Below are 22,975 nucleotides of genomic sequence, written 5' to 3' on the forward strand. Positions count from 1 at the left end.
TAAATCACCCATGGCTGTCTGATTATGAGATAACATAGGTATTTTAAGAGACACCTGCCTATGAACAAGATCTGTGCTTACATCCACAGCATCCTTTAGTTGGTGAATAACAGATATGCCAGCTGAAAGAGTACAACTAGTGATAGGGAAGGTCAGCGAGTAACTGCTGTTTTGCAGATCAAAGGTTAGGAGGTCATCAATAGCATCCAGGTACCATCTTTGTACAGTTTGTATATTCTTCCCAGTTTCATGTCAGGTATTTCTAGGTACTCTGGTTTGCTTTACTTCCAAAATACATGTTTATGTTGGCTAACGCTGAAGTTCTGATATTTGTATTGTGAAGACTTTTTCTTTACTGTCCCAAGTAAAAGGGGTATTTATCTTAGTGGGATTAATACTTTCAACAAAATGAAAGAAATAGCACATTTTGTTTCATGGTCTGTGACATAAAGGGGGAAGCCCTAACTATGACCCACATAACCAAAGTGTGATTAACAGCTTGGAGGTTAGAATAGTTCTGTAGTTGAAAGTAGTAGTAGTGGCGGCTGCTGAGTCATTAGGTTGTGAAGGCAGCCCTCATTAACATGTGGATGAAGGCACTGACATGCAGAAACAGGGTGCTTTAAGCCTTTGCTATGGTGTGGGTATCCAAGTTGGCTACCAAAGGGAGGGCTTAGGACTAAACAGAAAACACTGTGATGGCAATGTGGATGATAGCCTTTGAGATCAATGTTTTTCTATAAAGAATGAATGGGCTGTTTGGTAGCTGATGGCTTATGGTTGACAGACACAGTTTAAAAAAATAATGCAAAATAGTAAATACTACATCTTAAACACTGAATTAATTTAGGTTCATATTCATTATTAGTCAATCGGCCTGCAGATCATTTCAAGCCTAGCCAAAAAAGCCTATTCAAAATGTCCCTCTTGCCTCAATGAGGACAAGACAAGGTAGACCAGGAGAGAATTTGAGGCTACCCATTAAATTGTCTAGCTTTACCCTGAAGGTAACAAGAGAGCTACTCTGATTGACATATAGTGGAAGTATGTTCTAGAGATGATGAATACTGTACATTGGGATATAAATCTATTACCCATATGTGTCTTATTTATCTGCTGATGAAGGTTTAGGTCCTTTAACTGAGTATTTGATGTACCATTAGTTCTGTAAAGGGCTCAGAGATCAAAGAGAGCTGCATGTTTCATGGCATGAAAGGGTAGACATATCTCCATGGAGGAGTCTGTAAGAGATTGATTACAGAGAGAAGGCTGCCAGTCAATCCTGATAACTAAGATTTTTTAGGCCACTGATCTTTTTAGTTATCAATCTCTGACGTCTCTCAAGTTGTGTGATATGTTTAATAAAGGCGGCACAGTGGTGCAGCGGTTAACGTTGTCGCCTCACAGCAAGAGGTTCTCCAGTTCGATTCTCGTCTGGGGTACCTTCTGTGTGGAGTTTGCATGTTCTCCCTGTGTTCGCGTGGGTTTCCTCCGGGTACTCCGGTTTCCTCCCACATTCCAAAGACATGCATTTGGAGCGTTTCTCCCCGGGCCTCCGCTGAAAACAGGCTCTGTGGAACCTAGTCGGACATTCCCGGTCAACAAATGTTAAATAAAAATAAATAAAATAAAGAAATGCCAAAAGGTGCATTATATTCAGAATGGGTCTGATAAAATATGAGTGAAGTGGAATTAAGACTTCTTTGGATCTAATGAAGATGTCTTTGGAAATTAGATGGACCAGATTAAAGGCTTTCCAAACTAGTGTGGAGACATGATGGTCAAATGATAAGGAATTATCAACAAAAGTACCTAGATCCCTTAAAACAGTGTCTGATTGGAGGGGTGCATATCCTATATGACAAGTGAAATTGTTTTGTTTACCACAATGAATTATGCTGCATTTTTTACCTTTAATTTGAGACCATTTTTCCTACATTAATCTTTAACACGGTCTAAGCCACATTGGAGCAACTGTGAATCAGTTAAAGGTTGAATAACAACACCCACTTTACAGTCATCGCAGACATATTTAACCATAGCTCAGAAGTGCTGGCCTGAAGGTCTGAGAAATATATGCCAAATAGGAGAGGGCCCAAACCTGAGCCCTATGATGCATAACTAGTATTAATTTTGCTTTCAGAAGTGGCATCTAGTACTCTAACCACATGGGTTCTGTCAGACAACCAGTTAGCTCTCCATTGCACAATATAACGATATATATTTAGATTAACAAGTATATCAAAAATGTCTGCATCAGAAATAGTGTGAAAGCCTTTGGCCAGGTCTAGATATGCTATATGCACTGCATAACCACTATTCATTGCTTTAGTTACTTTTTCAAAGAAATTAATGAATTTAAAGGGGCAGGACCTTCATTTGATAAAGCCAAATTGATGATGGTCCAGGGTTATGAGATTTTCAATGTCCAGATTAATGAAGTCTGACATCATGTGGTCCATAGCTTTACATATGTGAAAGTAATGGATCTGTAGTTACCAGGGACTGTGGTTGGGACACTCTTGTGTAATGGAATTACAGTGGCTGTTTTCCAGACTTTAGGAATGTAACCAGAGGAAAGGCTTAGATTAAAGAGATTACCTAGGGGTTCAGAAAGGCTGTATTTGTCACTGATATTCAGGCAACCTGGTATGTTGTCAGGGTCTATGGATGACGTATTCCAAGTCTTTGAAAGAGCTAAGTGAACTACTTCCATAATAATTTAAGGGGGCTGGGATTGCCAAACCTGTGCGATAGCAATAACTGTGGGCAGAGTAAAAGTTGCACTACATTTGTTAGCTGTATTAGCTCTTCCTTTTGGGTCAGAGAGTGTAGTATTTTTATGGACTAGTTCCAAACACTGGTGTTAGTTCTGAACTTCCTGACATAGTTAAAGAAAGACTCACAGTTATTTTTGGTTTTAATGGCTATTTTTCACAGAGTCACTTTTCTACCCCATGATCCAAGTAAAATCAGCTCCCTCCGGCTGCTTCACTCTACAATACATGTACTGAACACATAATATCCATGCAAAAGTAAGACAAGCTCACTGTCAAAGGAACTTCTACAGCTGAATTTCACTCCAGTCGTGAAAGCATAAAAAGAGAAATGTTTTCAGTTAAAACCAATTATACTGAGCTCACAGCATCCCTAACATTTCCCGCTGCAAAAGCAACACAATCTCATTGCCAAGGTAATTTCTACAGCTGAATTTCACTCCATTTGCAAAAGCACAGAAGGAGATATACGTTTAGTAAAAACAATGTACGTTAGTTTCCAAGAATCAAATTACACTGTTGAAATATTCATCATTGGGTTCTGTATGGTACTGTGAATCTGCAGGAAGGACTTCCCCCACCTCCACCTCCATAGGCATTATACTGCTTAAACTGAAGTTAAATTCACACTTAAGCAAATTTTACTTTATCAGTGCAAAATTTCCCTGCAGAAAGCAAATAAAGCCCATAACAATAAAATTAAATGCTGTAACCCACTTAAGTAGTTAAAAGACCTTGGGCAGGACTCAACCGGTTTTTATAGCTTGTGTGTTGCTTAACTCCAGGTTCCCTTAATTTGACCAGTTAATAACAGCCTGCATTTAAATTGGAACCTGTGCACTGAGAGAGAGAGCCTTACAAGACTATCTGCAAATATATAGAGCTGAGTATATTTTTCTGTATTATTCTGTATTATAGAGCTAAATTGTTGCTTAGATATCTGTTGTCTTACTGTTCTGCAAATATACAGAGATCAGTATATATTTTTCTGGTTTTATAATTTGCACTGTGATTCCTCACATCTCTGTTGAAACTGTCTCCCCCCCCTCTCCCTGCTCTTGGTTGTAGTTTAAATTTGGTGGCTTTTGCAGTGCCCGCCCCACTGTAGATTTGATTTAGGACACTCCCCCAGTCCCATCTTTTTACCGCATTCTACCTAATAAACCCTTTCTGCACTTGCTTTTAGTCCTTTTTAATTTAATTACATTTTTTCAAACTGTGTGTGGACTAATATTGCTACATACTCAAGTGCGCCAGCTTGCACTGCATGTGAATTGTTTTTTACTACTGTTTTGCTACTTTTCTAAAAAAAAAAAAAAAAAAAAAAAAAAAATTGTAAGCCTGTTTCCTACCTTTCCTATAATTAGTGTTCCAGATACAGATTTGCTGTATCCAGAACTGTTTTTAAGCTTCTGAGCTCCCCAAGCCTTTCTGTGCTGGAGGGAAGCCTTCTAGCTTATCAGTGGGAGTGGTAAGCATTAGGTAACCTGTCTACCACTTAAGGAGTGGTTCTGGCCCAGAATTTGTAGTTATTGGCCGTTTGGGCGTTCTTCCATCTCTCTCAACTTTCTGATTTGAAGGCCTGCATTTGCACTTGTTTCTGTCCTGTAACTCCTGGGCCTATCTCATTTGCTCACTCAAAAAAAAAATGTATCTGCTTTTACTGTATTTGTGTTTCTTCCTACTTTATTTTGCTTTTGCGTCATCTTAATAGTACTCAGTTGTATTTATTACTGCTTGGTGTAACTCATTCTAAGCCTTTTAGTTTAAGCACTTGGGCTTCAAACCAGTTGTTTTACATTAAGAAGGTTTGTGGTCTGCACTGTAGTGGCAGAACAGGTAGATTACATCCTTCTATGTTGGGAACTGCTGACTGAGGGCTCAGTGTCTGTTATTCTAAAAGTGTATTAATTCTGGTTTAAGCACTTGGGCTTCAAGCCAGTTATTTTACATTAAGAGGGTTCGTGGTCTGCACTCTTGTGGGAGGAGAAGCTGGACTCTGCCCTTCTGAGTTGGGAATTTCTGGTTAAAGGCTTATAGTGCCTACATACTTGAACTGTTTCTTACTGAAATTGGTACACCTTATTTGCTGTAGCATAGACTAGATCCAGGCCTGCTGAATCTAGCTTTGTTTGTATGCTTGTTGTTTGTTTGCTTGTTATTTCCCTGAAAAGCGAATTCCACCTAAAACGTGGCTTTTCAGTGCTTCTGTGGATCCCTAGTGATATCTGCATTGCTTACTGCACTTATTTCCTTGTTTCACTTGAAAGAAAGTTACTGTTTGTCATTTTTGCATTTAAGTTACCTGTAACACATTGCATTTAAGTTACCTGGCACTTGCTCACTAAAGCAATTATATGTCAGCACTAAAAGAATTAAAGCACTACACCCTCACAAACTCCCCTTGAGTACCTTGTTCCCCATTGGCCCTTTTTTTCAATTATAAAGGAATTCCCAATACTGTTCTAGCATGTCCAAAGGTCAGTTGTCAATCTCCTCTCTGGTCCAGCTGGTGAATCTGGGAATCTTGAGGCAATGTTACAACTGCCTCATGTACACAGACAACCCTCTCCTCCTCCCAACAAATTCCAACATATGTGAGAGATGCAACCATATAGCCAAACTGGAGGCTAAGCTCTCTCAACTCAGTACTGGCATAACCAGACAGGAGGAGAAGGAAACCACACTCACTACAATTCCAGTCTCACATAGCCCTACCACAACAGCAAACCAAACACATAAAAACACAAAAACATACTCGGAGGCTCTAAATAAAAATCTGCCTAAGCAGCAGAGACCTCCAAAGCAGACACCCAAGCAACCGCTACCCCAAAACAAAACACATGCAACACATAGCTCAAAAAGCCAGTGTGCCAAACAGTCACAGCCCTTAAGGCTAAACAACACACCTGATGCACTTGTAATAGGCGACTCTATCGTCAAGCACACTGACGTCCAGCTCACCAGGCTGAACAAGGAGAAGGTCATGATGAGCTGCCTGTCGGGCGCTAGGATCCGCCACATAACACAAGCACTCAGGTCACTCCAAGGCAAGTACAAATATGACTCGGTCATTGTCCATGCTGGTGTGAATGACCTGAGACGTACCTCCCTGGACTACATGAAAAGAGACATAGAGGAGCTCTCTGAGCATGTAGCCCAGGCCGGTATGACCCTGACCTTGAGTAGCATCTTAGCCTCACCAAGAATGATGCCACAATATGAAGACAAGATGATCAGTTTCAACAATTGGCTTAAGTATTGGTGTCATTCAACGGGGATCCAATGCCTGTCATCCTGGGATGACATGCTCGACAAGCCACGATGCTTCACTAGGGACGGCTTGCACCTGTCACCCCTGGGCTTTCGGATATTGGCAAAGGCTCTTCCTTCCCCCATAGTGCCTTTTTTAGGCAAGGCTCAAAAGACAAACCCACCTCCTTAGGTATCACAAGGGATAAGAAACTAAGAGTAATGCTACTCAACACCAGAAGTCTAAACCTCAAGATGCACGCACTCGAAACTCTCCTTAGCATGGAGAACATTGATATCTGTGCAGTAACAGAAACCTGGTTCAAGGCTCCCGAGAGCACCCCAGCACTACCAGGTATAACCTCATACCATGCCTTTCGGCCCCAAAACTTGGACCGAACCACAAAAGGAGGGGGGTATCAATATTCCTCAAAGATACCCACACCTCCAGGTTGGTGGCACAGCACGAAGCATCAGAGACTATCCATGTGCAACTAACAGTGGGTAAAACTGCCTTCCAGTTTATAGCCTGCTACAGACCACCCTCCCAAACCCAGGAACCCCACTCGGCCTTCCTGAGAACACTGGAAAATATGAAGGTCTCTCCAAACACCATTATATTGAGTGACTTCAACTACCCAAACATAGACTGGGAGCATTACTCTAGCTCCAGCACCCTAGCCCAAAGGTTCCTAGAGTTTATAAGCTCAAATGCTATGGAACAACTTGTTACCACTCCCACAAGAGGGGAAAACATACTGGACCTGATCATCACCAACATGGGGACTCTATGCTCCAGACCAGAAGTGTATCCCTCACTGGTAAGATCAGACCATAAACTAATCTCACTGGATATTCACATCCCGACCCCACCCCCTGCCCAGAAAACCACAGTGAAAAACTTCTCTAAAGCAAATTTCACACTCCTCAAAACCGAGGTGGAATCCTTCAAAGCCCCCGAGCCTGTGGAAAATATGGCCCAGACCGCAGAATCCTTTATAAACGCATTCTAGGAACACCTTCAGGAATGCATGGATCATGCAATCCCAAGTAAAACCAAGACCCAATCCTCCAAAGGCAGACGTCCTGTCTGGTGGACCCCAGCCATAAACAAACTATACAATAAAAGGAGGAAGCTACTACATGATAGAGCAAAATCCCAAAAAGGGAAGGCATCTCTGATCAGTATTAGCAAAAAACTATGGGCACTCATAAAATCGTCTAAGGCCAGCTTCGAGAGAAAAATTGCACAGGCCACTAAGGATAATCACAAGGCTTTCTTTAGCTATGTTAGGAACCTGGGTGGGAAATCCCAGATATGCTCAGAATTAGTCCAAAATGACAAAAAATACATTGAACCCACAGACATTGCCAACATCCTAGCTGACAGGTTCAGCGCAAACATCTTCCCCCCCTCCCCACCAAAAGGGCAAATATCTATCCCAGCAGAGTGCTGCCCCCCTGACATCTCAGATGCTCAGGTAAGAGCAGCCCTCTCCAAAGCAAAAAACACAGCATCAATGGGACCAGACGGTGTCCCAGGCTGCGTCCTACATGAACTCCAAGAAGAGCTAAACCCAAACATAAAACTACTGTTCAATCTCAGCCTTACTACAGGATATGTACCCAAAGAGTGGCGTACAGCAACAGTGGTCCCTCTCAACAAAGGTGGTGCCTCAACGGATCCTGGAAACTATCGCCCCATAAGCCTGACTAGCTTGGTCTGCAAAGCTATGAAAAGATCATCATGGACCTCATAAATAAAGATATTGGGGACCTACAGACACTGGATCCTACCCAGTTCGGCTTTGTTAAGGGCAGATCCTGCCTCTTAAACCTGGTCGATTTCTTTGAAACAGTCACCAAGGCCATTGACGAGGGGAAGGTGGTCCACACAGCCTACCTGGACCTCGCAAAAGCCTTTGATAAAGTACCCCACTCGGGCATTATAGATAAGCTCACCAGCTTAAATATAAACCCCTATGTCACTAGATGGGTTGCAAACTGGCTCAAGGACAGAACCCACATGGTTAGAATTGCTGGAGCCATGTCAGACTCCAAACCAGTTACAAGTGGCGTTCCACAAGGCTCAGTCCTGGGACCTCTCTTGTTCGGTATATATTTCTTGGAGGTACAGGCCAACACGGAAGGACTGTGGCTGACCAAGATCGCAGATGACTGCAAACTGGGTGCCATAATCGACTATCCAGCCAACACAAGCATCCTCCAAAAGGGCCTCATAGAAACAGACAACTGGTGCCAGAGCCATGGCCTCAAGCTAAACGCCAAAAAGTGTATAGTCATCCCCTTTGGCAAAAACAAAGTACCCACAAATTACCACATAGGTGGTAATCCATTAAGTACAGAAGAAGTAATTAGGGACCTGAGGACCCAAGTTGATAGCAATCTCTCATTTGACAACCACATAGCCAAAGTGGTTAGAAAAACATTTTATATAGCCCACCTAATCATGAAGGGATTCACATCTAGATCAGGGGAGGTCATCGTGCCTCTTTACTCATACCTCATCAGGCCCATAATTAAGTACAATGCCCCTTTTGGTATGTACCTTACCAGACACCTGCAGCAACTGGAAAGTCCCCAAAAGTACCTCACCAAGAGGATCAAAGGGCTCAAACAGATGCCATATGCTGCCCGGTTAAAGAAACTCCAGCTCTACTCAGTGGCATACCACCTGCTCAGAGGTGATCTGTGCCTGACGTATGAAGCCATGTCCAACCCTGAATTAATGGACATGCTGCACCTCAGAAAATCCAAATCCCATGGAGCTATGCGCTTGAGAGACTTGAACCTCAGCACTGAAATAAATAGGACATGCTGGAGGGACAGATTCATAACCCAGAGGCTCCCTTCACTCTGGAATAAAATCCCAGTCCAGGTTAGGCAGACTCCCTCATTGACTCTCTTCAAGAGGAATCTTGATGAGTGGATGGGAGATCATAGGTTTACCCCGGGTATCACTTCAGTGTCACTGTTAGACAGAGGCACAGTATACTAACCTCGAAAAAGGGCATAGCAAAATTAATTTAAAATGGGTGGAGAAAGCCAAACACACTCTGGCTAGGCTTATAAATGCCCTAGGGCAGATAGCCTAGTATGAACCTATGAACCTATGAACCTATGAACCTATGAATGCCTTAACTAAGTGTACATTAAATGTACACAGTTCTGAATGAAAGGTCAACGCAAGCATAACTCTCACAATCTTCCTCCTAATTTTAGTTTTTCTACTGATTTTCTTGCAGCCTTACATGTCGAGAGAGATTCATAAACGTTACCACAAAGTATAGACTATGTGAACACTTAGTATAATCGTTCGGGGTGAATAGATATCCAGAAAAGTTGTATGGATATTCTTGAATACAGATCATGTACACTTAGTGTAGGTGTTTATGAATCTGGCCCTTATTCATAAATATTCTATCTCACTAATTATTTTTGGTGGAAAATTTCTCTGTGGGAAGGAACCATACCACTCAACCTCTTAGAGCAAGAAATCTGGATAAAGCCATAAACAAAAGTGGGACAAAGGCCCAAAAACAGGGACAAATTTTAAATACTGTTCTTACAAACATAAAGCATTGATAGAATAATAGGTTTTTGCATTAGCAGGAATTTTCTGAAGGATATGAATTCTGAAACTCAAATATCTGTCATTTTCTAACTTCAGTCTTTAATGATTTGTCACTAATTTGCCAGAAAGCCACAATTTTATGAAAAACAGATCAAACATATGAGGCAAAAATGTGGACATTTTTCAAAAATGTGTACAGTTGAGAGGTATGGGAACAACTAAATTTCATTGAATTACTTGATTGACCCTCCCTTAATCTCAGTTTTTCTCCAGCTACTATAGCTTTTGTGGCTCCAAATTCAAAATCTCTTTTCTGCAATACGACCCAAGTTAAATCCACTCCTTGCAGCTGCTACAGTGTCACTACATTAAGGTATATTTGCATTTTTTTGAATTTTTAACAGAACTTGTCTATTATTTCATTCTGGTTCAACCTTGTACTAGAAACAATTAAAATAAGCTTTTACTATGCTACGCTCTAGTGTTGCTGTTTTTCTGCTGTTAATGTCTAGCAAATGTATTTGCAAGTTTCCACTGGCTTTTTCTCTGGGATTCAGTGACAGTACCTGACTTTTTGCTTTATGAACAGCACAGTTATAGCAAGTAAGTTTCTAATGTATTGCTACCTGGTTCAGTGTGTTTTTTTCTGCTGGTAATCTCTAGCATGTATATATTATTTAGCAGGTTTCTACTGGCTTCTGCTGCAGGGTTCAGTTGCAGTACCTGATTATATGCTTTATGAATAGCCCAGTAACAATCTAATCTTGTCAATTGTTAGTGATGTGAGACAGTTCTAGTTGTGAAAAGAGTTGGGTCACTGCCTAGTGGTTTCATATCTTTTAAAATTCATGATGCTTATTTTAAAGTGCTTAAATATCACATTTACAGACTGTATGTTGTGCAGCAGAGTGGGGAAATAACGGAGATAGGCTTTCTACCTGTCCTGAAAACTGGAAACCTCCATCTCAGTAATCCCAAGTGTGCATGCCAACACATATCTCTTGTTAGCAGCTTTACTTTCAATCTGTTCTTCTAAAGATTGGAAACCTCCATTTTAGTAATCTCAAACTTGCATACCAAGACATCTCCTGTTAATTGCCTTATTTTCAAGTTTAAAGACTAAAGTACAAATGCACAACTGTGAAATATTGTGCATTACCTATGTTAGCCACTACTCAATGTAGCACAGCATAGAAGAATTGTACTTTATCTACCCAGTTCAACCACCAAACAATTCTAATTACTTTAAAACGCTTCTGTCCCAGACTGCTGAGTATACTACATTATATACCTGATGACTCCTGCTGCAAGAGTAAGACAATCTCACTGCCAAGGTAACTTTTACAGCTGACGTTCACTCCAGTTGTAAATGTACAAAAGGGGAAATACCTTCAGCTAAAACCTATGTAACGCAGTTTCCAAGTATCAAATTGAACTGCTGAAATATCTTGTTTTCCCTCATTTCTGCATTAGTGTGTTCTGTACTATAATGTGAATCTGGTGGAAGGGCTCCCCACCCCCACATAAAGGCCTTATACTGCCTAAGTTGAAGCTAAATTAACACTTTAGTATATTTTACTTTCGCAGTGCAAAATTTACATGGAGAAAGCAAAAAAGCCCATAACAATAAAATGAAATTGTGTGATTCACCTCAGGTAGTTAAAAAAAAACTTGCCTTTGTATCTATAAACATTATACCACATTGATTGTTTTGGATGGAAAACTGTCTGAGTGGAGAGTAACTACATTCTACGGAAGTACCTGATTGGTTGAGCCAGTTCCATGCCCTTATCCTACCTCCCATTCCTACCCATCCCCATATCATCTACAGTTATCATAAACTAACCTACACCTACCACATTATCACCAATCATGAAACAGCTTACATACTATGGTTTTGTTCCTCCTTCAAACATCCACTAACCAGATTGTACCTTTCTTCTTTCTTTCAGCTGAATTTTTTCTGCATTGTAACATGACAACACCTCTCACTTTACCCAACCATGGCCACTCAAACCGTATCCAGCCCATTGTCACTATCCTGTTTACATTTTCACTAAATTAACACTTGCATGATAACTATCATGCTATTCAGTGTATTACAATTTACTTCCCTCTTGTCTCTAGTACATATAACCAACTATCATACACCTTTTAACACCAATCTTATGTCCTACGCTCAGTCCATTGCTCTCAATGGCAATTGCTCCCATATTTCATTCCATATAGCTCACAATCTTTACAACATAGACTGGGTCTAAATTGTATCTGACACCCTGCTTATAAATGTTTCCTCTCCTAAGCCCCTGCTTACACTTATCAAGGATACCATAACTTGTCAGAGATTTGGGATGCATGACTAGGCTTAAAAAGGCCTTTGTGGTTGTTAGCCCAGTAAACACCTATGCACCTATAAACCTATCTCACATCCATCTTTTCAATCACTCATACATAAATGCAACTAACCCATCTCACAAATTAGTCACAAAGAACAAATTTAAAACCATGTGGCATTGTATATTCCAGCTATCCCTATCCAGTTTGCAACTATGTGGTGACATTCACTTTAGTCCAGGTCCAGCCACAACAGCCTCTCCCATAATGGCCCATTCAATCATTAATAGTGCAACATCTCACTCCTGCAACTTGAATAAAACAAGTCTAAAATTTATAAACATTAACCTTAGCAGCATCTATAACATGATAACTGAACTACATTCTTTTACATCTCATTACAACACTGACATCCTCAGTATCACAGACGTTTGGCTAAAATGAGATCTCAGAAGGAGTAGAGGGAGTTCTTTCATTGCTCTGAAACCAAGTTTCTGTAAGTATTCCTATATGAATGTCTTCAAGTTTGCAGGAGAGCCTCATGTTCAGGCATTTTCTTAAGACTCCCAGCATTGAGTAAAGCCACATTAATGTGTCCCAAATTAGAATTCACAAGGTTAGAATGCCTATCAGATGGACTCTGCCTAAAAGGCACTACTGGGGACAGCAAAGGCTTTAGACAGAATGCAGAAGCCTTGGTAAGAGAGGTGCAGACCATCTCTGGCAAAGTAGCATGACTTGTTAGTGATTTCCTCCCATGTTGACATATACTAGATCCCCCTAGAATGACATGAACTACCCAGACAGTAACTAACGCTAATTATCATGTCTTTGAATTTCATCATTATTATAGTTGATTGCAAAATACCACTTAAGACCAGTGCCTTTCTTGCCTCAGACACATGCATAGCAAGCTTGGTCACATCCTTCTACATGACCATCTGGGTAGAGTGTCTGAGGTCGTTCACCCCCCCCCCCCAGCCCATGGACCATATTTGTTAGGATAGAAGGATGGAAGAGCCCCTGTTACATCACAGATACTGGCTCCTGAAAGACAGCTGATCCAGCCTGTTGAGCATGGTGTCTGTATGCCTTACAATAAAGTTACCTATTAATAAAACATTACCACTGTTTGATGCAGCCTCGGTGGGCCATAAGGGCTTGGAGTCTGCACCATTGTGACTCTTAGAGCTATGCGTCTTAGGTGTGGGTGTGAAGGTGAAGGTATGTGTGTTGTGTATACTAATGCATGAGCTTTCTTAGTCTTTAGCCTGGGAGGCTTAGGCAGTGTTCTATTAACCTCAGCATAAGTTGGTTTAGTAGATGTGCTCTGTGCTGTATGTGTATATGTACTGTGCTTACTGAATGTGTTTCGAGGTGGGAAGGTAGCCACCAAGTTAAGTAAATATTTACATGCCTCACACACTTAATCATTATGAGATAATAATAATAAAGAGTTTTTGGTAAGCACAAGGCAGTTACTACACTGCTTCAAGATACCGAATGTTATCAGGTTGGCTATAAAAGGGGAAAATGCTGACTGACATTCCATACTGTCCAGTAGAGATGAAGGGGTATAGGATAGATTAAAAAGAAAATAACTGACTGGGCTAGAAAAGGCGATAATCTAGGATATGGCTAAAGGAAAGAAGAATGAGCTGTGACTACTGTATTTGTTGAAATGTGCAAAAAAAGAAATATAAAAGTGACAGACTATGTAGGGTCAATAAGGAAATCAGTAACAGTGACAAATTCAACTAAATAGTTTTACCTGGTAGGTTAATATAGTTTCTACCTAGCCAATAAAAACAATGAACAATGGGCAGTCTAACTCAATGGATCCAGATGCAGTAACTGTAGGATCATAGGATCATAAGAAGTTACTAGGCTATTGGCCCTGAGGCCCTTACAAGCCTAGTCAAGAATTTAGGCCATGTTCTGACAAGTCAGCACCAAATGGCAATGTCCAGCAGGGACACAGGTGGAATCCCAGGGATGTATTTTCTGTTCCCCATCCCGTTATCCAGGTTGCGCTTGAAAAGGTATAATAAGGTATTTTGCTTGATGTGGACAGGGAGTTTATTCCACAGAAGGGGGAAGTCTCTGGGACACAAAACTGTCCCACCAAGTCCTATTGATGTCACAGACCAGATTGAGGTTGCGCATGCAGCAGGTTACTTGAGTGGAGCTTGACTTGCGGATATGCAGCAGTCTCATCAAGGTGGGGTCTGAGATTGCTTTGTATGCCAGACAAAGGTCACCTCTGAGGAGTCTTTATGAGACTGAGTAGAGGGACAGGGCTTTTATCCTATCTGCATAGGGTAGATGTTTGAGGCCCTGGATTCTCCTGGTGAGGAACCTCTGTGGTCTTTCCAGCTGCTGCATGTGCTTTATGAAATGCATGTCGAAAGGGGCATTGTACTCAATAATGGGTCTTATAAGGGAAGAACACAGGGATGTTATGACCTCCTTGTTCCTGGATGAGATACCCTTCCAAATGAGGTGGGTCATGTAGAAAGCTTTATATACAACAGAGGCAATACAGTGCACAAAAGTCAGTTTGCTATCAACCTGGGTGCCCAACTCTCTCACAACTGATTGCATGCTTAGAACATTGTTATTAATGTGATAATTTATGGGGATGTTACTCTCACAAAAGGGAAGGATGATGCATTTTTTGGCATTCAGTTTGAGTCAGGCCATGTTTCTGGAACTGGTCATGTGTTTGGGTAAGACCCTCTTGGAGGATGTCCACATCACTAGGGGATTTGATGACAGTGTCCAGCTTGCAGTCATCTGCAAACTTGGTCAGACATAGTCCACTGGTTTTGGCCTGCACCTCAGGAAGGTATATCACAAACAACAGAGGCCCCAAGACCGATCCCTGGGGTACACTGCTGTTTACGGTTCTATTGCTTGAGGTGGCTTCCCCTATTTTGACTAGGTGGGTTCTATCAGTGAGTCAGTTTGCTACACATCTGGCAACATATGAATTGGTGCCTAGTTGAGAGAGTTTATCTATTATACCTGAGCGGGGAATAGTATCGAAGGCACTGGCCAGGTCAAGGTAGGTGATGTGCACCGTCTTCCTTTTGTCCATGGCTTTGATGACTATCTCAAAGCAGTCGACCAAATTTAACAGGCATGACCTCCCCCTGACAAAACCAAACTGTGTGGGATTGAGTGTTTGGAGGTTGCCAATGTCCTTGTTAATGAGGTCCATGATAATCCATTCCATGGCCTTGCAGATCAGGCTAGTTAGGATGATCGGTCTATAATTTCCTGGATCGGTGGACATTCAACCTTTGTGCAGAAGGATCACAGTGGCTGTTCTACACTCAGTTGGGATGAAGCTGGTATTCAAGCTTTGGTTGAATAGGGTGCCTAATGGTGCTGCAAGTTCCTGTCTGAGTTCATGTAGGATGCAGCCTGGGATGGCATCGGGTCCCATGAAGGCTATATTTTTTTGCCTTTGAGAGGGCAGTGATAACTTGCTTCTTAGAGATAAAGGGAGGGGGCAAGTGCTGGTGATGTCCTGTGGTGAAGTTTTCATTTAACTTGTCTGCCAGCAGGTGAGCTATATCTATGGCATTTGTGTATGTGGTGTCCATGACCAACAGTTCTGAGCAGATCTGAGTGCTTCCTTTGAGACTGCGGACATATGTGAAGAAGGCCTTATGATTGTCTTTAGTAGAAGGGGTCAGTTTGGACTCGAAGTTTGCTTTGGAGGATTTCCCTAGTCTTCTTATTTGCTTGTTCAGGCTAAAGAGAGATTGCGTCCAATTAGGCACCCGTTCCTTCTTGGTCCTGGACAGCAAATTTTTCCTTTTATTATAGAGTTTATTTATTGCAGATGTCCACCAGACAGGTTTATTCTTCTTTGAGGAGGATGATTTTGTCCTGTCTGGTATTCCTGATTCCATGCAGCTATATAAATGCTCGTATAGTAATTTGGTGTAGGTTTGGACATTTGTGCCAGCTCCTACTGAGGGGGAGGGGGCTGTGAAGCTGTTTACACCTTCCCTCAGGAGGTTGTAATCAGCTTTGGAGAAGTTTTTTTGTTTGACCCTTGCTAGGGTGGAGGGGTTGGGGGAGATGATGACTTTGAAAGTGACCGCCTTGTGGTCAGATCTTACCAGGGAAAATGACACTGTATGGATGCTGCAGTGGTTACTTATGTTAATGAATACCAAGTCCATGATATTATCACCTGTGGTGGGAGTGTCAACCAGCTGGTCCAAGTCATTTACATTGACAAAATCAAGGAATCTCTGGGCATTTGTGTTTTGGCATGAGTAGTCCTTTCAATCTATTGTTGGATAATTAAAGTCGCCCAGGATCAGAGTAAAGGGTTGATCTTGATAGATTTGAAGAGGTCCAGATAGGTGGAGTGGGCATCTTGAGTCAAAGTTGTGGGCCTGTAGCTAGCTATGATTTAAAAAGGGGTCTTGTCAACAGTTAACTGCACCTGGAGTGTCTCCTGTACGACAGCTACAGAAAATCTAAATGCATGGCTTCATGTGCATTAGCAGTATAGCAATTAGCCAAGTAATAAAGTCATATCACTAAGGTAACCTTGTATTCTCTAGTGTGGCATTGTAGAGCAGTAACTTTAAAGGGTTCCTATTACATGATCGCAGACGCATTCTGTTGAATGCTTCTTGACTAAACATAAAAGAACGAAAAGGCAAAATAGCGAAGCGGCTTTTAAGCAAATTCTTTCCCTGGGAAAGAATTTGCTTGGACGCTTCCGTTACTTTGCCATTTTTGGCACTGTAGTGCAGTTTCAGAGTTGGTATATTTAAATAGGGGGGGGTGTGGGGGGCAAAGCCCCCCACTTTATGTAATGTTTTAAAGTTTTATTTTTATTTATTTATTTTTTGGAACAGTGATTTATTTCCCTTGGGAAAAAATCGTTGTTCTGAGGTTTTGACATTGTAAGCTTTTGCTTACATGGGGTCGATTAATCATCGTTCGTTTTTTTGAGTGTTCTATGGTATAATATAGACCCACTTTAAATGCCATAACACAATATAGTAATCATAACAAGCAAACCTACAACAATACCAGTGATCAAAAAGTACAGTTAGTTACTGAGATAGTAAGTAAATTTGTTTTTGTTTACCTATTATGAGTAATAAATAGCGCTGCAGTTTTTTCTTACTTAATACCAGTAGTAAAAGTACCAAAGCAGCAAGGTGCAGTTGCAAATTATTATTTAAGCTTAATACCACTCCAGTCACCAAATCAAAAGTGAACAGCAATACAATACCAAGGAGGACAAATACAGTGCTATTTAAATCCAACAACACAAATGCAGAACAAATTACTAATTTTAGCAATGTGTCCATAAGTAAGTGCAGTTAGTAAATTAATAAGTGACAATGATTTCTCTGTATGAAATAAGGTCGTATAAAAATCAGTCACAGTATTACAAGGTTGTGAAAAATAGGGCACTGAAATTTATATTATAGAGGACAAAGATGAGAGGTTCACTTAACTGTTGTAGACTAGGCTCTTTTGTTTGATATTTAATGTGTTGAATCTGACTCACACAGCAGCATACTAAACTGAGCAAGCCTCCTGGTATTTAAAACCTGTAATGCTCCACCCCTGCAGAAGCCTGCAAATCAAGTTGCAGCCAGTGGCCCTACAGAAGCTGGCCAAACAAAACGAAGCGCTCCAATTCCTCAACTGGACCCAAACTCGGCTAGCTGTCACATTGAAGCCTCTGTTCTCATCAAAAGCTGGAACACTGCAGTCCTGGTCCTAGGAAGCCAGTCAAGCCCTTGTAGTTTGATGAATCAGCAGGAACCCAGATGGAAAAGAGCTCTGTAGCCTAAACATCTTTCTTTGTAGTCTTTTTGTCTTTGGAGTAGCTCATCACAATGAGTCTAATTTTACCATAAACATTCAATGATAGTAGCAATGCCTTCCACACCAGCAGCATAAATGGCCAGTCTGATTACTAGTAAAAATGGCATGTTCCTTCATATTCTTCCACAAATGCACAGTCTTCAGAAGATTATGTCAAATGTTTCTTGGCAGCTTAACGTGTCCTTGAAAGCATATTTCATGGATACATAAACAAGGAGGATACACACACACACACACACACACACACACACACACACACACACACACACACACACACACACACACACACACACACACACACACACATGCATTGACTCAGCTCTACATTGTGATATGCTGATTGTAAAGGTGTTGTAGACTCATATTTTTTTCATTCACATTCAGCCTACTCATGACATGCTAAACCTGTCAGTAAGCTTTTACAGGTAAACATGCTGCATATGAGGATACTGCCAGCATTATGAAAAGAAGAAAAGTCTTTTCATTGCCACATTTCTCTTGGTGACATTCTCTTCAAGCTATGCTGACAATATCCAAGTTCACTGCAAGGAGTTATTTGCATTGTACAGTGCTGACATATAAAAACAACATAATCAGAAGAAGACTGCATTTTTTTAGAAATGCCAAATGTAAATCCAGCAGGTTAGCATGTACAACTGCCCTCTAATTAATATGATCATCACCTTTTATTTTTTAATTTAGAACCCGGAGTTCTCAGCATATATCTATTATACTCTAAAATCCAGACTTTATGACTAGGAGGACAGTCTTCACTCAGGCAATATGAAGATAAAACCCATGCAAGACTAGCAACGTGCATTATTAGGTGATATCTATGCAGTGCAGTAATTGGTTGCCCAAACAGAGCATCCCTCACAAAATATAACAGATGTCAGTCAAACAGTTTAACTTCTCAAGAAAGTCACTCCTGCATTATACACAGTAATAGTTTGCCTGGCGAAATGTTGCTTTGCTGTAAACTTTGTAAGGCCTAAATCAAGTGGATAAAGTTAGCGCTTTGCTGTTTTAACAAAGTTCATAACATGAAAGTATTTGATTGTGTGTCATTTTTCAAACTTTACTGATCCAGTGATTGCAGGCACACCACCTCCACTAGTATGTTTTCACTTTCACCTCCCCGATTCTTTATTTCCTTATAATTTTTTTGTAGCATTACATTATAGAAACAGGGCACCCACTTACAGTAATGTCTTCTACTTTACAGTATGAGTTACCTTTTAAATATTTCTGATGTTTAAGGAACATGAAACATAATTTGTTGTCTTTGCAAAATATTAATATTTTTCATTTTTTCTTTGTAGATAGTTTACTTTAATAAACACATATTACAACAAATAAAAAATTAGCTTTTCCATACCTGTGGAAACCTATAAATTCCTAATATTCTAGCAATAGGAAGGGAAGATGAGGAAGCCCAGTCTCCTATAATGCCAGCAACAATAGGATTGGCTTTACAGATATAGTTTGGTATCAGTTGTTTTAGTCCAGATAAAAAAGTAAAAATACTTTCAATGGCACGAGCTTCTGTATAGCAGGCATCATAAACTTTGAAGCCCAGTGTTTTATTGCCCAACAAAAAGTGGTCCTGGTTTATTTCCTCAACTGCAAATATCATGGCTAACAAGTCATGATACATAACAAGATCAAACCTGAAATGTTAAAAACACTCATCACATCATTATTCTGATACCAGTCATCGTTAGCATTATCAGCACAATCATGTTACTTCTTGTAATATTCTTTGATTCTAAAATCAGCAATACATGTATGTAGCATCTAACTGACAGAAGTAATGCAGCCTTTACCTGTACACTTTTTCTGGTATGCTTGCAATGAAGTAATGTAAGCTGCTGTACATGAGTCGGAAAAGATAGGTACAGATGAAACACATTTATTTTTCTGAAATTTGTCTTCCATAGCACTGGAGACATTGTATGGTAAATCTTCAGTTAATTGCCTTAATTCACATCGGAGTTCAAGCACTATATGTGTAAATCCATACAAATAATATATATAATTGTTTGTTTAAAAATAATGGTGGAGAAGGGGTGGGGTGCTGCAATCCTTCAACTAATACATTAAACTGAGATCCCATCTGCCTGAGTTGGTGGTAGCTCAGGTGGAACTGAAAAGATCCCACAACACTTATCAAAAAAGAGTAAAGGTACTTTATTTGCATTTTCTTTCATAATGTATATTTTGTACACTTCTATTGTAAATATTTACACTGTTCTATTCTGTACATCAGAAATGATACCCTGTTTAATAATATTTTCAACAATAGTTTCAACAAACTATATAATTTCATGTTACTTGTAACATTTTTTCTTTTATCCCCATCCTTTACTCCACAACCATCTATGTACTTTAGCTAGAGCATCCTTACCTTCATTTTTTCTTGTTATGCAATAATTCTGTGCACCTTCTGTTCTGGATGTACTACAGCCCCCCTAGGCCCAGGTGCTCAAATGCCACTACCTTGTAACTAGGGATTTGTGTGACTTGTAGCTTGCCTGGCCTTCGGCTCATGCTCAAACTTGAATACTGTGTTCTTATGAGGTGCAGCATCCATGGGAAGAACCTGGAGTTGCTGCACATCACCTGGGCACAGTATTCGAGTCTGAGCAAGGTTAGGGCAGTGGCTGGGGGGGGGGGGTGAAAGTGCAGGCTGGGTTTTTAGGTAACCGTTGGGATAGGGACTTTTGGTTTATGATGCAGAAAAGGAGTTTTGGGTTAGGAAGTGATTGCAGACTTTAGCATTAGGGAATGTGAAGGGATATTTAGGTTTATGGATTGAAGAGAGCTTGGGGTTATGGGGTAGAAGTGTTGTTTTACTGCCAAGGTGCGAAAATAGACTTTAGGTTTAGTGAGGGCTGACAGGGGATTTAGGATTAGGGAGTGAGTGGGGACTTGCTGTGGTTAGGGTCAGGGACCAGGTAGAAGATTATAGAGATTGAGTTAGGATTCTAGTAGGGCTATGTAGCCAAGTAAGGTAGTTAGGATTGATACATAAGTTACTAGGACTGCACTGTTGGGGTGGTTTAGGGTACTTGCCAAATAGAGAAAATGGCAGCAAGTAAGTATGTCTTGAGATACATGCACACAAGCACTTGTAGTAGACTCTTTCATTCCACATTACCCAGGCTGTCATGAACAATATATTACCCCATTGACCAATATTACATATGCCAACATTTTTATAGGTTCATAGGTTCATAGGTAGGTACTAGGCTATTGGCCCTAGGGCCTATATAAGCCTAGCCAAAAGGTACCCTGGATTTCGCCACCCAAGAAAATTATTTTCCTGTGCCACTGTCGAGCACAGCCACAGAAGTGATCCCCAAGGTGAATTTCCTTTCTCCCATCCAATCATCAAGATTTTTCTTGAAGAGTGCTAATGAGGAGCTTTATTTGATATAGATAGGTAGTTTGTTCCAGAGTATGGGAAGTCTCTGGGACAGGAATCTATCCCTCCAGCATGTTCTGTTTATTGCGGTGACAAGGTTTAGGTCCCTAAAACATGTAGCTCGAAGGGATAGGGATTTCTTTAAATGGAGCATGTCCAAAAGCTCTGGGTTTGACATAGCTTTGTATGTTAGGCAGAGATCGACTCTGAGTAGGTGATATGCAACAGAGTAAAGCTGCAGTTTTTTGAGACGGTCTGTGTAGGGCATCTGTTTGAGGCCAGTAATCCTCTTTGTGAGGTATTTCTGCGGTCTTTCCAGTTGTTGTAGATGTCTTGTGAAATACATACCAAAAGGGGTGCTGTACTCTATAATGGGTCTAATGAGTGATGAGTAGAGGGGAACAATGACCTCTTTTTTCCTGGATGAGAAACCTTTTGTGATGAGGTGTACCACAAAGAAGGATTTCCTGACTACTGTGGCGATGTGATTATCAAAGGAAGGACTACTTTCCACCTGTGTCCCAAGTTCTCTTATCACACTTTCAGTGTTAAGTAGACTACCGCCTATGTGGTAGTTCATGGGTACAGAGTTTTTACCAAAAGGGATGACAATGCACTTTTTGGCATTGAGCTTGAGGCCATGGCTTTGACACTAGGCATCTGTCTCAGTGAGGCCCTTTTGTAGGATGTCCACATCTTTTGGAGTTTTGATTATGGCTCCTAGTTTGCAATCATCTGCAAACTTCATTAGCCAAAGACCTTCTGTGTTAACCTGTACTTCAGAGAAGTAGATACCAAACAGGAGAGGACCCAGGGCTGAACCCTGTGATACTCCACTTGTCACTGGTCTGAAGTTGGATTTGGAGTCTTCTATTTTCACAGTGTGGGTTATGTCAGTGAGCCAGTTGGCAACCCATCTTGTGACATAGGGATTTATACGTAGTTTAGTGAGTTTATCTATAATTCCAGAGTGGGGGATGGTGTTGAAAGCCTTGGCGAGATCTAGATAGGCTGTGTGAACCACCTTACCCTCATCTATGGCTTTAGTGACCATTTCAAAGAAGTCTATCAGGTTTAGTAGACATGATCTGCCTCTTACAAACTCAAACTGTGTAGGGTCCTGAGTTAGGAGATTACTAATGTCATTGTTTATAAGTTCTATGATGATACGTTCCATAGCCTTGCAGACCAGGCTCATCAGGTTAATGGGGCGGCAGTTTCTGGGGTCTGTGGTGGCTCCCCCTTTGTGGAGTGGGATTGCCGTCATTGTGCACCATTCAGTGGGCATGTAGCCTGAGGTGAGGCTATGATTGAACATGGTACTTTGGTGGGGTGCCAGTTCGTTCTGTAGTTCATGTAGAAGGAATATTCATTTTTAAACTTTTATGCACTTCAAAAAAATAATGTTGCCTTGTATCTTTCACATTACATTCGATATATTGTCCTTCTTCTGTAATTTTATACTTCATTTTGCTTTTACATGTAATTTATCATGTAGAATTCTCCATACAAAGTCTGCTGCTTCGTGAAAATTCTTAAATCTCCTTTTTCTGTTTTTATATGCAGTTCTTTCATTTTCTTTTAAATCCTTTCATGGGTATGTTATGTAAAAAATTCCCATAGTCATCATGTACTATTTCTTTTCTTAAATGTATGCATTTTAAGTTCCATAATTTATTTCACTGTCACATTCTTTTTCTTCCATCCTATCCA

The 22,975-nt window shown here is 40.7% G+C and overlaps 1 protein-coding gene across 1 annotated transcript in view; it reads right to left on the reverse strand.

The window, feature by feature from the left end:
• LOC122793260 (vomeronasal type-2 receptor 1-like) overlaps nt 1–19,714 on the reverse strand; it is a 298,634-nt gene extending 278,920 nt beyond the window's left edge. The window contains exons 1-2 of the mRNA XM_044061159.1: nt 19,662–19,714; nt 19,214–19,505 (exon numbers count right to left, since the gene is read on the reverse strand). Coding sequence (XP_043917094.1) covers nt 19,214–19,505; nt 19,662–19,714 — 345 coding nt within the window. The remainder of the gene's footprint in view (nt 1–19,213; nt 19,506–19,661) is intronic.
• Nucleotides 19,715–22,975: the final 3,261 nt, after the last annotated feature.

The sequence above is a fragment of the Protopterus annectens genome, chromosome 1.part0 (genome assembly GCF_019279795.1).
Source record: "Protopterus annectens isolate FY-2018-M chromosome 1.part0, PAN1.0, whole genome shotgun sequence".
NCBI classification, from domain to species: domain Eukaryota; kingdom Metazoa; phylum Chordata; order Ceratodontiformes; family Protopteridae; genus Protopterus; species Protopterus annectens.